This window comes from Thermobia domestica, unplaced genomic scaffold (genome assembly GCF_964235325.1).
Source record: "Thermobia domestica unplaced genomic scaffold, izTheDome1.hap1.1 HAP1_SCAFFOLD_219, whole genome shotgun sequence".
Taxonomy (NCBI): domain Eukaryota; kingdom Metazoa; phylum Arthropoda; class Insecta; order Zygentoma; family Lepismatidae; genus Thermobia; species Thermobia domestica.
Window position 1 is genome coordinate 126,527 of NW_027655942.1, and position 17,690 is coordinate 144,216.

General features: G+C 34.4%; 1 protein-coding gene across 1 annotated transcript in view; it reads right to left on the minus strand.

Annotated features, from left to right (window-relative positions):
• Positions 1-271: 271 nt before the first annotated feature.
• The window catches only part of LOC145676566 (uncharacterized), a 106,557-nt gene continuing 89,138 nt past the window's right edge, over positions 272-17,690 (minus strand). Inside the window, exons 5-7 of the mRNA XM_081747402.1 lie at positions 13,360-13,462; positions 395-674; positions 272-297 (exon numbers count right to left, since the gene is read on the minus strand). Of these exons, the coding sequence (XP_081603528.1) occupies positions 272-297; positions 395-674; positions 13,360-13,462 (409 nt within the window). The remainder of the gene's footprint in view (positions 298-394; positions 675-13,359; positions 13,463-17,690) is intronic.

The window sequence follows — 17,690 nt, forward strand, 5'->3', positions numbered from 1 at the left end:
ACTTTTTTTAGTTTTATCTATAAGATTTTGTGTGCTTTTATAAAGTACGACACTATGTTAGCAGTTCTGATGATACGCAGGGACTGAATTTCGTGCTGTTCAGAAAATGAGTATAAGTTAGTAAGTTTATTTTCGCGAACAGTGATTAAAGGATGCAAGTTCCTTTCAAGCAATGATTACATGGTAAAACATAATTCAAAATCCAGTTACGTATCGTATCGCGATATGATCATGGTGGCTAATTTTTAGTCTATGCTGTAAGAAACAAAGTTTATTGATGAGCTCCTAAGCTCAACTCTAATAAAACATTAAATTATAACATACTTATATGCGATTAGATAAGGTCAAAGGAATAATATAAGAACAGTTTCATAATATTATTAATAAAACTTACCATGAACTTGGAATATTACTGGCGAACACTGGCATATCTCCATACTTCGTTCGTATGTACACTGAAGTGTGCACTGGTATTTCGTGTAAACAGGGCTAATAGTCAATATTTTCTCATCCCTGAAGTAACATTTTCTTTGCTGTGGAGTTAAGCCTCGGACATCCGGAGAACTTATAGTAGCAAGTATTTCTGTAGTATACACTCTGAAGTACCCTGCTTTATCGTAAACTATCTTTCGAAGAATGCTCTGAGGACTATCGTATGGAGAAAGCACGAATACCTGTTTAAAGAAAGGAATCAAGTTACAGAGATATTATTAAATCGGAGTTTAAGAACTTACTTTCATTTCCTTTCTCTCTGTGTCTCTTGTCTCTCACACACACAAACCCACGTACGACCATATATACGTTGAATGTCGTATATAAGTGTTAAATACTGTAAATGATAATTATGTAAAAGCATTCATATCTAGGTACCCAACCTACATACTGGTTGTTTGTAGATATCGTAGTAATTTTACTACATTACAAAATATTTAGAAAGAAGCTAATAATAAAGTGTTACTATAGTATTTTGTTGCGTAGGTATATAATAAGTAAACTTTTTTTCAATTCATCCACAGGTGAATTTCTAGTAAACAAAAATGGGAAATAGATCTATCATGCACGTTCCATCCAAATAAACCCAACATCACTCTAGAAGGCATTCAGTTCGTTGCATAAGTGACCAACAGCTACTAATAACTTGCTCATTTTGAGCTCACAAGATGTTAGGGAGAGTATCCTTGTTAGCCGTTCTAGCAAGTGGATCCTTCTATTAAAACATTCAATAAGGATCCGGTATTTTCGACAGTGTTGTGCTTTATCCGTCTTCAAGATGTTACGCTCTTTTGGGACTAAATCTAATCCTAAGATACATAAGTAGAACTGTTTTCAATAATGTTTTGAAGAGGAAGGTACTTGCAGGTTAATATTGTTAAAGTCTCTGGGAGTACGTAAGCTGTATGAATGCTGCGGCTGACATGTTCGAACACAAACATCACCCTGTAATACAACAGTTTTTAAGTAATGCATAGCTCAGAATTGTCATGAATTGTTTGAGAAGAGCCGAAATTCCATGTTTCAAAACAACCACTACTGCACAATTATAGCCCCAAAGAATACTTGTCGAGTGGTATATAATTGCAACCATGGACATCCTTTTACAGTGACGTGTCTCAGGTAATTTTGGCAACCACGTCTGCTGGATTTAAAACTGGACCTAACCAAATGTTTCTTCCATTTAAGTATTTTATTAAGTACTACCGCTTTATATTTGAACGTTTCTTTGCTTGAAATATAAAATTAAACTCTTTACATTTTCATGATTCCCAAAGGTAGGTGAGTTGTGCCCTTTAATTATGGAGCGTCCTTATGCGGGAATAGCAACTGCATCTCTATTCTCCTCCTGGATTTCTTGTATAATACGGCTACATATTATTAGGCTCCAAAAAAGCACTGCATTAATAATTCATTGTTTATAAGCAAACCCCATGGATACTTAATGTGTCGAAATCCTGAATTATTCCAGTTAAACATATTTGATTTTTATAATTCAAGTTAATCTGTCAACAACTCGAAAATCATTGATGAAAGATAGTAATATATAATAAAATCTTTTCGGACCCCAGGTCTTTGCTGGATATATTGTTAGGATGCCCTCAGTGACATCTGTCATTTCCTTATTGTCATTTCCTTATTGACTAACAAACTAACTAATTAAATCTATGGCCTATGGAACCCAGAGGTTCAATACCGTGTTCACAAAAGCTCTCCACTGACTTCTATCCTTAGCTAACTGCATCCAGTTTCTACTTTGTATTACAATATCTACAAGATTCATCTTAATATTGTCCTCCCATCTGCGCCTAGGTCTTCCTAATGGTCGTTTTCCGATTGGTCTTCCAGCCAATACTTTGAAAGCGTTTCTACTTTCTTCCATTCTAGGTACATGACCCGCCCATCTAAGTCTCCTAGTTCCTCGTTATCAAGTTTCCACCATTCCCCATTCCCGTTCCTCTTGGGTCCGAATATTCGTCTCACGATCATGTTCTCAAATACTTTAAGTCTATGTTCTTTCCTCAGAGTAAGCGACCATGCTTCGCAGCCATAGAAAACAACAAACATGATTATCGTTTTGTATATTTTAAGTTTCAAATTCCTCGACAGAATTCGCGACGACAAGAGATTTTGAACCGAATAGTAACACGAATTCCCTGCTTTTAGTCCATATTTACTTTCTCCGTGAATATGATTTTCCTTTGTTAATATTCATCCTAGATATTTGAAACTATCCACTTTATCAAAAGTATTATTTAATATTTTAATGCATCCATAATTTGCTGTATTCCGGTCCCGACGCACTTCCATGTATTTAGTTTTCTCTGCATTTACTTCTAAACCCATGTCCCTGCAAGCGTTTAATAATATCTCTGCATTTCTTTATATTGTTCTCCTTTTATCACCTATTAAATTTACATCATCAGCATATGCCATAACCTGGTGAATACCGTTCAACTGTAAGCCCTGGTTGCTATCTTTGACTTTCCTTATAGAATACTCCAGAACGAAGTAAAATAATAATGGGGACAACGCATCTCCTTCTTTCAGGTCATTTTCGACGTGAAAGCACTTGGACAAAAATTTTCCTACCCGGACTTTACTTTGGGATTCATTTAAACATATCGTATTTAATCTAATTAGCTTTCTCGGTATTCCAAGTTCAGTAAGGACGTTGTAAAATGTTTTCTCCTAACCGAGTCTTTCGCCTTTCTAAAATCAATAAATAGTTGATGTACCGGGGTATTGTATTCCCACTTTTTTCGTAGTATTTGGCAAATGGCAGTAGTAGGCCCCGGCGTATGGCTCGCCGAGTCAGCAAAAATTTTCTCGATTCTGATTGGCTGAGAGAGGTCACGTGACGTTAGGACCCGCCCAAGCGGGAAATTCAAATTTTCTGGTCACGTGGTATGACGTCATGAGTCACCCTGCGGGGAAATCCCTCACCAGAGATTTTTGAAATTTGTTCCCTTTTACGGGTAAGATAAGTGTTTCTGATTGGTTGACAAATGTCACGTGATCTTAGACCCCGGGATATTTGAAATTCGTTCCATTTTACGTGTAAGATGAATGCTTTGGTACCACGATGTTGATTGGCTGACAGAGGTCACATGATCTTAAGCCATGTGACTTTTGAAATTCGTCCCCTTTTTACGAGTAAGATGAGTGCTTTGGTACCTTGATTTTGATTGGCCGACAGAGGTCACATGATCTTAGACCCGCCACACGGTGAACAGATTACATGGTATAACGTGGGAAAACCCCTCACTCATTTGTTTCCATTTTACGGGTTAGATGATTGCTTTGGTACCACGATGTTGATTGGTTGATAGAAATCGCATAATCTTACACCCCACCCCAATGCTAGACATTCAGAGTGCTATGACGACGATCCACCCTAGACCTGGATTTTAGAATTTTGTTCCCTTTTATGGTTATCCTTAAAGTTCCCATGGAAGGTTCAACCTCCTCTTAAATAACCTTTTTGGTATCATGATATTGTACTGAAGTTTACATTAAATATTATCATTCTCTTTGGCAGATAAGATGATTACCAGCTTTCTTACCTTGATGGAGATCCTGTCCTTGAATTAGTAGCCTATGTCTCTGGAAGTAACAATGGTGAAAGAGGGGTCCATCGTTGTCGCTTGTAGATTTCTCATAACACATTGTTGTGAGTTTAAGCGATTTTTTAAACGCTCAGTAAGCGCTTCATTAATGGAAACAGTGTTGCCAGATTTTTTCTTACCTAAACTGCTCCGATTCTTTTCGAAACTGTTCCGCAGAGTGCAAGAAATTTTAAACTAAAATTTTTTCGAACTAAAAAGATTGTAACAAAAATTTCAAACAAAAAATTTTCGAACTAAATATTTTGAAACAAAAATTTAAAAAAAATTTCGAACTAAAAAATTTAAACAAATTTTTCGAAAAAAAATTTTAAACAAAACTTTCGAACTAAATTTTCAAATCAAAAAAAATTTCCAACTAATTTTTTTTAAATTTTCGAACCCAAAAAAATTTAGCATGCACTCTTTTTATTTAAGCGGTTAGCGTACATGCTTCTAACGTGGAAGGCCCTGGTTCAATCCTCGGCGGGGTTTGCTTTTCACATCGGATCGCTGTCAAGCCTTTTCTGAAATTTAATATTCTCACGCGTTATCATACATTCTTTTCAAAACTAAGCTAAATAGTTGACGTACACACCTCTGGCCCAGGTTCAATCTCGGGTGATTGCTGGAATGTCACGTTAAGCTGAAGGGACACTAAACTAAAACAATGGTTTCAAAGGGTATCGAACAATATTATTCTCAGGCATAGTTTGTGAAATTTTGTAATGCATTCTTTTCAAAACTAAGCGCACACATCTTTGACCATGGTTCAATTCCCGACGGGAGTTCACATTCAACATTAAGCTAAAGGGGCGCTAAACCATATCATTTAAAGTGCTTACTTCTAATGTGTGGGGGTTCCTGATTCGTACTCCCACTTTCCCATTCCACTAATTTCTTCATAGTCTAAATATTTCGTACTAAAAGTAAAACAGTGTATTCGTGATCCGCCCACAAATATGAAATAAAAATGATTTTCGAATCTTGTGTGAAAAATAAAATCTCACTGAACTTACCTCAAATTCAATGAACAAAAAGTCGGTGCAGTAAAGCTTCTTAAATGAAGACACTTTTAAAAGTAGACCTTCTCACTTGATAGTTAAGAGCGGTGTAGGATTTGAAAAATGAAATTTAGATTTTTATTTAGGTCGCTGTGAAAACGACGTCACCGTCAACCAATCAGAAACGAGGAAATTTATAAAATGACATCACAACGAACCAATCAAAACGCTCGCTGCTTTTGTCATGAATCACGAACCAAAACGATGTGTAACAATCGATCGTGACGTCATTCACGTTTCTCAATAGTTACAACATCTAGTATCGCAATTCCGATCATGACATCATCCCAAATGCCTTCTGTCAGGATCATGTCACTACTTGTCGTAACTGTGACGACATTTCATTTTCCTCATATTCCATACGAGAATGTCAATGTTTGCTTTTTTTCATGAATCATGCTGACACGTTCGTAGTAAAACAAAAGTAATACAACATCCGCTGACGCTTGCATTTCAATCATATGTACTTCTATGTCAACACACAAAGAAGTCTATCAGCATTTTATTTTAATCCACGAACGGAAGCGTTACACTGTCAGATTTATTTTCTTAAAGTATATGTGTATCCTTTTCAAGAACCATGGTTCGAAACCCACCAAGCATGATTAAATCCGATCTCATTTAAGCGGTTAGCATACACATCTTTGGTTTGAAAGACCTGAGTTCGATTCCTGAAAAAACATTTCTTAGGATTTTTCTAAAACTTGGTTTAAATTTCTAGTTCGAAAATTTTAAAAGTTTAGTTCGATAAAAAGTTTGATTTGAAAATTTTTAGATGTGATTTACATCTTTAGTTCGAAACTTTAGTTTTTAAAAAATGTTTTAGTTCGACAAAATTTTGTTTCAATTTTTGGGTCGAAAAATTTTTATTTGAAAATTTAGTTCGAAAGTTTTTAGTTTAAAATATTTTTTTCGTTCGAAAAATTTTTAATTTTTTTAGTTCGAAATTTTTTTGGGTTCGAAAATTTAAAAAAAATTAGTTCGAAATTTTTTTGATTTGAAAATTTAGTTCGAAAGTTTTGTTTAAAAATTTTTTTCGAAAAATTTGTTTAAATTTTTTAGTTCGAAATTTTTTTTTGAAATTTTTGTTTCAAAATATTTAGTTCGAAAATTTTTTGTTTTACATGTGCCGGGGCCTACTGCTATGGCAAATATTTGGTCGATACTTGATCGGTTTCGTCTAAATCCGCACGGATAATCTCCAATAAGTTCATCTGCGTATGAGACCAGTCTTGCTAATAGAATATTTGAAAGGATTTTATAGGATGTTGCAGAAGAGAAGTGCCTCGATAATTATTACAGTCAGTTTTGTTGCCTTTCTTGTGAATTGGAACAATGATTGATTCTTTCCACTCTTGTGGCAATTCTTCTTTGTTCCAGATAAGGAGAATGAGTTTGTGTATCTTGTTCCACAATATTTTGCTTCCAGCTAATATTACCTCACCCGGAATTTTATCTACACCCTGAGATTTGTGTTTCTTGAATTTCTTTATAGCGTTTTCTACTTCTATTCGGTTGGGTTCTGGAATATACGATTCTGCGGTGTGTATCTCCTTTTCTCCACTCACACTAGTTTTTGGTTGCGTGTTAAGCAAATCGTCAAAGAAATCTTTCCATCTATTTAATATGCTATCTGTGTCAGTGAGAACTGTACCGTCTGCTTTCTTTAATATATAAGCACGAGGTTGATAGCCTTTCTTGAATTCGTTGATTCGCTTATACATGTACCGGATGTTTTTATTTTTTCTATTATCTTCAAGTTCCATAATTTAACCTTTCAGAAAATCGCGTTTCTTTGTTCTAAAAGTTTTGGAACTTTCCTGCCTGATATCTGCGAACTTTTGTGTAGTTATTTCATTCGGATTTTGTAGCCAGCTTGATTTTTCCTGTTTTCTCTTCTCTGCTAATTTTATGCATACCTGGTCGAACCATGGTTTGTTCGTACGTATTTCCGCGTGTCCCAGTTTTTCTTTTGCTGAAATTTTGATGCTAATTCTAATTTCAGTCCAGGTATCCTCAACACTAGTGAACTCCGAATCTTCTAAAGCCGAGAATCTATTCGAAACTTCAATCTGGTATATCTCTCTTACCTGGCTCTCTTGTAATTTCTTTAAATTGAATTTCTTCGTTTTCGAACAATGAATTTTACCTTTATTCAACGATAACTTCTCTCGTATTATCGCTGCCAACAGGTAGTTGTCAGTGTCACAATCAGCCCCTCTAAACGACCGGACATCAATTATGCTACATTGCCTTCTTCTATCTACTAAAACTTGATCTGCATTGACAAAACAATCATTTCCTTATGCTTTGGAACGTTGTGCAAAGTATTCGGGGCAATGGGGTCAACATACTAGCTTTATTGAGTACTAGTTTGTCGCAATCCTACCCCCGTCACTGTATTTTACTCTCACGATAGTATAAGTTCCCAATGACTGGAATTTGTCCATTTCCAATTTTTTACTTAATTATTTCCCTTGACCATAGCTATAAGTTGGTACTACCAAAATCTAGCCCGCGTTCATGTAAGGAATGAAGCAGTGGTCTATGTCTCAAATAAGGAAGTTTGTAAGGTGGCATATTTTATGAACATTGCACGTATCATTTCCAATAATTCTATGTACACGAGCAGAAGTGCATACACACACTTACAATTTTCATATCCAGGAACGTTAGCCACCCAACATTTATTTGACCATATGATTTAGCATTGTCCATGGGACCTTAAACTGATTCCGGAAAGTAAAAATTATGGAATTGGCCATCCCTAGCTAGTAGCTGTTAAAAGAAAAACACAATAATGAATATATATTCTTGTATTAGTTTCTTGTTGTTGGATATGTCTTTATCACTTACGTAGACAATTGCTACTGCAGTTATTTACTGCTTTATGAAAAAGGTCTTATTTTCACACACAAAAAGCCGCCGGTATACCTGAAACATTATCGTGATCCCACCTGCAGCTGCTCCAAAGCACTGAGAAATACTTTTTAACCAGACGAAAGGCAGTTAAGGGAAAGAAATCTCAACAAATATTCTAATAACATTCGCTTATTGTCAACATACCTATGTACAGTAAATACAAATTTATAATTTCTGACTTTACGAAGTACACAATGTAATTGTTCAATAATCAACATAAGCAGGCATTCATTAAATTATATTAATATAATAATTAATAAAACTAATAAGAGGGTGATTGATGACTTAGTGGTAGAGTTTTCATCTATGGTATTCTAACCCAGGACATGTGGTTTTCAATGGCTAATTTTGTGTTCGAAAATTTTTCCGGTGGTACTCTTGGTTACCTTTCTTGTATTTGTTCCATCATCAATCATTAACGAATTTAGTTTACCAAACTGTATAGCCATATATTCGTTCTGTCCGTCAGTGAAACAAACAGTCTCAAGAACTATCTGATGGATTACCATCAATTTTGGCCACGATGTACAAAGTCAATAGTTAAGAATCGAGTTCCCTGATGAATGTAATATTCAAAGCGGAAGCGGTACAAATCAACCATTTCTGGTTTTAACGTTAATCATTATACAGAGAATATGGTAATAGATAGCGAGAAGCGGTTTCCAGTAATGGACATATATAACATTGATGTAGATAGAATGTTACCCAATTTGTGCATCTGCTGAAAATAATGAGCTTAGGTATTTAGAGAGAATGTGTGCTTGGTAAAGAAAGTAGAGAATTAGCTGAGTCAGGCACGTAGCTAGAATATGGTAATAGGAAGGGGGGTTTTGTAACGAAATACTGTGGTCATTTACAAGGGGCTCAATCATTCTAAACTATTTTATTAGCAACATATACTGGTTCGTTTAGTCAAGATTTCTAATGGGGGGATGATATGAAATACTGTGGTTACACACCACGGGCTCGATCAATATAAATATTTTACTGACTACATACCCATATTGATTGGTTAGGACAATAAAATGGGGATATGTTAGTAAGTATTTTAATAAGAAGGTTTGATGAAATCTCGAGTAAAAGAATATAAAAAAGTATTGAAAAATATATAGTCTTCCGAGGTTATTCGGACGGTGTCGAAAATTGCGCCTGCGATTACCTCCACCGGGAAGTTTGAGCCCTGTGAAATAAAAGAACCTATTCGAGCTTACGGTTTTACTCGGAGGGGCTGACATTACAGCATAAACAATCCTTCCCGCCACACCCATGCCATTTGTGATTTATTTTCATTGTGGCTATATAAGGGGAGAACAGACTTCAATATAAGCCAAAAAAACACAACGGACCAACGCAATCACTGCTTCTTCCAGAGATGATTTTGGGGGAACACTGGCCTCCCCAGAGCTCTCAGAGTGCCCCCATGGAGGAGACCAAAATAATATGTCTTTAATATAATAATAAATAGAATAGTACCAGCAGTGACACCCCTCCGGAATATTAATTGTGCCCCCCGGAACATTTTTTTGAAAGAACGACTGAACGCAATTATGTGTTTGAAGTGTAATTCCAGCAAGTAAACACATTGTACATAGTTTTCTTGATAATATTACTGAAGTAATTTTACATTCACTCTTCATTTTCTTTTCTATATTTTGTGTCCTGAAAAGCCAAACAACTCGCAAAGATTGTGAACATAGATATCTGGGTAGAGCCAAACAGCCTTTTGTAGATCAAATTATACTTTTTGATTATATTATATCAGTCATTTATAATTTTATTGTAAATTTTGTAGTATAATGAAAAATTATATTTGTATGGATTGTCCTTTAGTGAACTAAAATGGTATTTTTTCGTTTGTTCGGAATATTGTAACGGATGAAGTAACTCACTGAGACGATGAGAGGCAAGCCTAGTTCAAGTGTGAGTGGAAGTTACTTTACACAATACAAAAATAAGTTGAATTGTAGGGCACAAACATCTCAGTGCAAATATATAGCCGGCGCATTTTTCCCTCTTTTTGGGGTAGGGCGCAAACATCCCAGTGCAAATATATTGCGGGCGCATTTTTACCTATTTTTGTGGTAGGGCGCAAATTTCCCGTGCGCAAAATTCTCGCATTCAAGGAAAATATAATGTCCGTGAAGTTGACAAGCGACTTATGTCAGACCCCAATTTCGAGTTTAAACGTCGCTAGTGCTACTTTAGTGTCCCCTGACGTGCCCAAGATAGTGACTTTTTTGCGACTATTGTTTATCTGTTATTTATTGCTAGTCTGCAGAGTAGTCCTTACATTAATATGGAATTGTCCTTGATAATCATTGCGTATTTACAAGCAGTTTATTATTACTTTTAGAAGATATCAAAAAACAACAGATAAAATCTACTACTTATCGGTTCATATTTTTCTTTTACAGTACATAAACGATTATTATTATTATTATTATTATTATTATTATTATTATTATTATTAATAATAATAATAATAATAATAATAATAATAATAATATACTATTCCAGCATAAAAAATTATCAATTGCATCACAGTGGCAACAAGCGACGCATATTTTAACTTCATGAAAATTCGTTTCTTACGATTTGCTGGAAAGCAATTTATTATAACATTTTCATTATGTCAAGTTGTTTATCTGAGTGTGACATATGTCATACCTCTGGACAATATCACAGTAAAACAAGAATTAAATATTAGGAGTAGATCGCACTTTTGGACCACATCTCATTAACCATGGAAAGATTGAGTAGTGTAAAGTTTAGGATGTAAGTTTCAGCTTAACTTGCATCATACATTCTTAGAATTACAAAAAGGAAATTTGTTCCTTTGCATTTGAACAAAATTCTTAGGATTACAAAAAGAAAAAATATTTTTACCGAATTCCGGAATTGTTCTGAATTCCGGATTTTTCCGAATTCCGGATTTTGTATGAATTCCGGAATTTTCCGAATTCCGATTTTTTTCTGAATTCCGGATTTTTTTCCGAATTTCGGATTTTTTCCGAAAACCGTAATTTTCCGATTTTACTTTCCGGATTCCGGAAAGTCAAAATTCCGGAATTGGCCATCCCTAATCTAAAACAATTTAACCCAATAAATTTCATATATTGTTTAAGTTTTCTTTCTTGAATTCTAAGGTACTGGTAATGCAGTGTTGTGAAAAATAAGCTCCCTTGAAAAATAGAATCTTAAAATTAAGTGTAAACCTGGTATTACTTACACTGGACGTTTTAAATAAAACACGGGTTTTCTAAGTGTGGTTATATAGACTAATAGTGCAGTTGAAATATGTCTTGCCATTACTCTGATTTCAGAAACTATTACACGTAGAACCCATAAACTTGTTTGTTTACCATGCATCCTAGTATGAGAAATTAAAGATAAATTACGAAGTGTTTCTCCCAGAGAAATTCAAAAGATGGTCTTGATTATCTTCTTTTAACACCTACTAGATATTTGGAACTCTTGGATATATAAGTGATATTATTGAATAAATTAAGTAAAAAGTAATATAAATGGAATAAATTCGCTCATTGATCCTAAGCTGAGGACACTGTGGAATTTTACGAAAAGTGAACCAAAGGGGAGCAAGCATCTTTGAACTGTTTCTCGCCTTTAACCATAGCTGTAAAACAGTTATGCTTAGGTAACTCATGTTCATTTTTTCTGAGAGTATAGACAAGCCAAACAATATAGACAATTTTGAAATTCATGAATTAAGAACGCTGTAAACGGTTATAAAATTTCTTTGTCAAGGGATTAAAATTTTGAAGACAGACTACTTAGTAATTCTGTTCTGTAGCGTACATAGATTTATTTGAAATATTCAACAGACAATCGTGACTTTTATAGTATATGTACAATACGGAATATCATATAATAAGACAAGTTGGATAATTATAGATACCAGGAGAAGGCTTAATTTAAGTTTAGGATAATTGAGTTTCACGGTCACACATCTTGCAGAACAGTTTGCATGAAACGGAGCTAATTACTCGGTTTCGAATATTAGAAAGTAAGTTTTTAAAATAACGTCGACAAAAGAAGAATATTTATTTCAAGGTGTCGTTTATTGACTAAAAATTGGAACAAGGATTTGTATGGATTTCTTGAAACTTTTTTTTCGGAGACGGCGACTGTATTTCGTCTTAACAGCAAAAATTTCTTTACGAGCAATTTTTGAGTTTCTTCAGCGTAGTTTCAGCATAGTAGAAGTCAATTGAAAAGTATTTTAAGTTAGAAAAAAATGTATTTCTTCTAAAAAGTGTACAAAAGTTTCAAATGCTTTCTAGAAATCTTATTCTTACCGTATAACGGACGTACATTAAACTTGTTAAAATTATAAGAACATTACATTAGTCATGCAGAAATCACTGGCATTTTCTTGTGAAAAACTAGGGTGGGTATCCTCTTTAAACAATATGAACGTTTCGTACACATTGCATTTTGAAGAAGAAGGGAAAACTAGAATATTACCTTCTATCATCTGAACTGATTACATAATGAAATACAGCTTGAGAAAAACTTCATGGTAATTTAAGGCAACACCGGAAGTTACCTTTAAACATCGTCAGAAGCCTGTGGTGCTGCCACTTCATTGTATACACTCACATCAATCTATACAGCACATACTCGAAATGTATTTCGTCTCCTTATACACGATTGTTTATAACGAAACAACTTGGCGTTACATTGAAAAGGGTATGAATTAATTATGTAAAATAAATCTTGTACACTAGCGTTGTTTATTCGAAGCTTTCAACAATAATTTCGACTTTTATAACCATAACTTATTAGAATATGAATGTGTTATAAGACAGTAAGACGAATTGCTTCGTTGAATTAATTTAGCTGTTTGGGTCATATTCCTTTCAGAGTCAAACAGAGTCAACAGAGAGTAATCGCAATGTATGGTGTAATGCATTTAGTCCTATTTATGATTGATTTATTTACATGTTTTATAAATGTTCTTTTAAAAAAATATAAATAATGACAAATAGATATGCCATATCTTGACATAAAAGAATTAAAGTGTGATACAAATTAACGCATCAGAACATTGTGTGTAAGACTGATCTCACAGGATGGCCATTTTATTCTGGAAACACAATTAGTATTTAGAAGTAATATAGTTGATAAAGATTAAAGATGAAATATATTTAAATTTCTAGTAGTGCTGTAATTCTAGACAAAATGATAGTCTTAATTATAACAAATTGCAAAAGAGGTGTGCAATCTTTTAAAAATAATATAAGTGTATAGATTACCTGGGTCCCAAGTGGTATAAATAAAAGAGCTCTGTACTTTGCTTTGTCAAGACTTCTCACCGATGTATTATCTGTTAGTTCTTCTCCATATGCATATCCATTCCTGGAACACAAAATGATATTATGCTTATAAGCGTATGTATATTGTATTGTCGAGTACGAGTCAAATATTTAAATTAATAGTTGGTTATTAGAAATAATACTTCATGAATCTGTAGAATTATTTCTGGTTATAGTTTCAGGATTGCACATCAATAAAGAATGTGGACGGAAACCATCTGACCAAATTCTAAGGGCCCAAAGATAACTGTATTCACATTATAAAATAAATAAAGTATGATTTATCTCCGGATTGCCCAAGATACAAACATTGTGCACGATATTGTACAAGATATTGTGCTTATATGTTCCAGAAAAGTAAGCTTACTGTCAATGATAACACCAAGATCTCTGAAAGAGAAGAAGGATTTTGTTCTTATGGCCAATTTTTTAAATGTTATTTATAGGTTCCTTTTTAGAGAAATCGAAATAGAAGCACTTTTTTCTATGATTAATCTAAGTTTTCGAGAGTTACACCAGTTAAAAAAATTGAAACATCGTTTTGAAAAGCAAGAACATCGTTCTCGGATTGAACTTGTCTTTAGAGTTTGCAATCATCAGCTAATATTGGTAGAGCTGTCTGTAAACAAAGAAGTCAGACCGTCCATGTGTAATTGTAACAGAAGTGGACCCAGAACACTGCCTTGAGAACTCCAAAAGTTAATGTAATAAAGTCAGCAAAGTAACCTGAAACTGAAACTCGTTGTGTCCTGTTACTGAGTTAGGTTTCCGGAAGACTAAGTAATTTGTCATGTATATTGAATGTAGAACTGAGTTTGTATATAAGACGATGGTGTGGATGAGAATCGAAATTATTAGACAGGTCGAAATACAAAATGTCGAGCTTAGAATTTTCTGAGTGTTTGTCCACCTGGCAAAAAGCCGTGTGGTGAGGAATTTATAAATGAAGTAACAAATTGAAAGATCCTGTTTTAGATAATCTTTTCACAGACAAGTGAGGGAGGTGATAATAAAGAAGTAGGTCGATAGGCGGACAAATCATTTTTATATTTACCAGACTTATGAATAGGAATGATATTATCTCTCTTCGAACAGATGGGAAAGGTACCTTCTGCAAAACAGCGTTTTAGTAAATGCGAAAGGCGTTGAGAAAGCAAACTGGCAGCACTGCGTAAGAAAGAAGTGTAGATATTATCTGTCCCTAAGGCGCGCTATGGGCCAATGTCAAGAGAAGGGAAAGTACTTCGGTCTGTGTGTTGTTGATAAACACAAATACTCAGAACAAACAGGTTGAAGAGTGTAGGGGAAGGAAGGAGATGTGGGAGTGGATTAAGCAAAGTTACTACCAAAATATTCATTAAACAACTTTCCCTGTCTTTTTATTGACGCTAGCAAAGATTTTTGTAGGTCTGTTCCGTCGGAATACGATAACTATTTCTTCGATTGTTTATTAGGGTACAGTAACAGCTAGGCTTATTACTTGTATCGATTGTGATGTGTTCAATGTACCCCTCATACTTTCTTTTCATAAGATATTTACTATGTCTTCTATATCTGTAAAGTTTTTATAAGTATAATCACGAGGAAAATTATTCCACATCTTCCTTCAGTTGTTTCTTCTTCGTTTTTATTTATTTAATATTTTGTTGCGAAGTATGCATTTAGTTCCTCATGAAACCACGACGGGGAACTTTGAAGATGACCTTTTACGGAAATGTACAAAATCTTTAACCACAGCCTGTATGGCGTCAGTAGATAAATCAGCTGCATCGTCAAATGAGCCTTTGGCACGTAAGCTCAATGAAAAAGTATGAACAACTCAGTCTACGAGGCTTTTTTCCACCGGGGTAAAGCAGTCACTGATATTTGTCGTTAGAATATTATGTGTTTGAGGAAAGAACATACGGAATGAAATAACACACTGATCAAATGGGAAAACTTTAACTTTGGGACTACAACCATTGATTTGTTGGTTGACACAATATAGTCAAGGTCATTATCGCCTACAGTAGGATGCATATTTAATAAGAATTTTGTCCTTTATGCATTTATGAATATAATAGAATTTAAACACGAATGAACTACACATAGTTTTAATGTATGGCTAGGGAAATTATCAATTGTATTTATATTTATAAGTGAACCCGAAAATAGCTACGATGTTGACAACATTGAAACCTTAGTTTCATGCAGCAAACGAATAATTTTAACGTACGGTTCCAGACATGTAACGCATGTATTGCAGTGCTTTGGAGCGCATAATTATCACTATGTGCAAAGAAAATATAACCTACCAAATAAACGGAATTAAAAAAATATGTTTTGCTCTTTATAATTAGCTTTCAATAAACGTAATAATGACTATACAATTACTTTCAGTAATGTTGTTTAAAAGGATAAAATAATTAAATTAGGAGCAAAAGATTTAACTATTGCCTTTCGTCCACTCTCAACACTGTAACAAGAAAATTTCGTATGAAACATATGATTATATTTAGTTCTGAATCTTTTAAAATCTTTTCGAATAGACATTTCGAATAGGAATACAGAATAGAACTAAAACAGTAATGTATAAGTAGTAATGGTTTTTATATGGATTCAACGTCCGCGGAACAGGATAAATATTTATTCTTATTACTATATTTGCAGTTAGTACACATAGGTGCACTACTTTAAGTTCGAGCATTGATTTCACATAGTTTGAACATCATAGTTTCACACTCTAAAACGATACGTACTGTTATTTTTTATTTTGCCATTGGACTATCTACCCATGTTTGATTAGGGCATATTTGTTACTTCGATAGGAGGACTGTTTAAAAAATTTGCTAGTTTCTTCTTTTCATTGAATTCCTCTGTTAGTTTCTTACACATGAATGTCAATGTTTAGATACCAATGTTATTCTGTTGTAGCCAATATTTATCAAAATTTTATGACGAAAAAGGACTAAATAAAATCTGAGAAAGCCCTTTTAGGTGATCTAAAAATGCGCTTCGGGGAGTTAAGTTTCAGGGCTCAAACTTTCCTTCTTTCACTGTTGGCAGTTAAAGAACGTTAGCCCATATTGAGGTACAGTGCGTCTAGTTTAGTTATTTTATACTATTATCTAATACTGTGTTCTACTATTGAAACCTTCAATCGTTTTAAAAATTCAAAGTAAACGAGGGTGTTATTTATACAACCTCATTTAGCGGATAATGCTCCATATTTTACTTTTTGGCATATTCTTGTTCCTCATGGAACAATGGGTCAATTGTGTTTTTAAACATTCATGCACAACTTCTTTCACCTCTTGAATTCATGGGAGTGTTTGCTTTTCATCACCTCTTTGGATGCTCCCAAACCATGAAACTATGGTTGAGATCTGAAAAAGAGGAAGGGTGTGTAGACACTCAAATTTAATATTCTGGATTGTGAATACCAGTGAATTGACAGAATAAGTTTCGGAAAATGTTTTTGAAGAGTGAGACATCTGAGTATGCCGTAAGTATGGTATTTCATATTGTTCTGTAATGTAAAACAGAAAACTTCGATCTAATGAATAATTAGTTATCCTTTAGACATGCATTGCAATATTTTCGTGTCCTCGGCTCGATTTTTCAATGTTGTTTTTAAGTGTCACTATAATATACTATGTCAAGTTAATCCAATGTTCTCGTGATTGCTGCCAGAGTGAATGTTGCTTTGCTGAGCTTTAGTTACGATACAGCGGTAATATATTCAGTTTTATGAGTTGAAGTGTACTTTTCGTAAAGCTTATATTGGAGTCTTATGGAATTGCTGTGTTTCTATTGATTGTTGTTATAGGCCAATGGCGTGCTCTGATATTACCGGCAAAATAATCTCTGATTGGATGATGCTTCCTTCCGTACTGAAAAGCTGCAGATCGGATGTCAGGTAGATGGTACCTTCGGCTCCGTTGATGGAGTGTTTGTGAGTACAAGTGAATACAGTTTCACGTATTTTCCTGTCGAGAACTGTTTGTTTCCTTTTAGAACTTCAATTTGGTTCCACATAGCCATATGATTGTATTGTATAGAGCTATGGTCTCTTGCAGATTTTTCAGGTTGTTTCAATCTTGTGTCGCTGGTGTTCTTTCATTCTGTTTTCAATATTCCTTCCCGTTTCACCTATGTAAGTGGCGTTACATTTACATGTGATCATATAGATGCCCCGTGTCTTCAACCCGAATAGGTCTTTTGCGGCTGTTAGTAAACTGTTGATCTTCGGTGGGAGACAGTGTACCGTCTTGAAGTTGAATTTCTTCAGT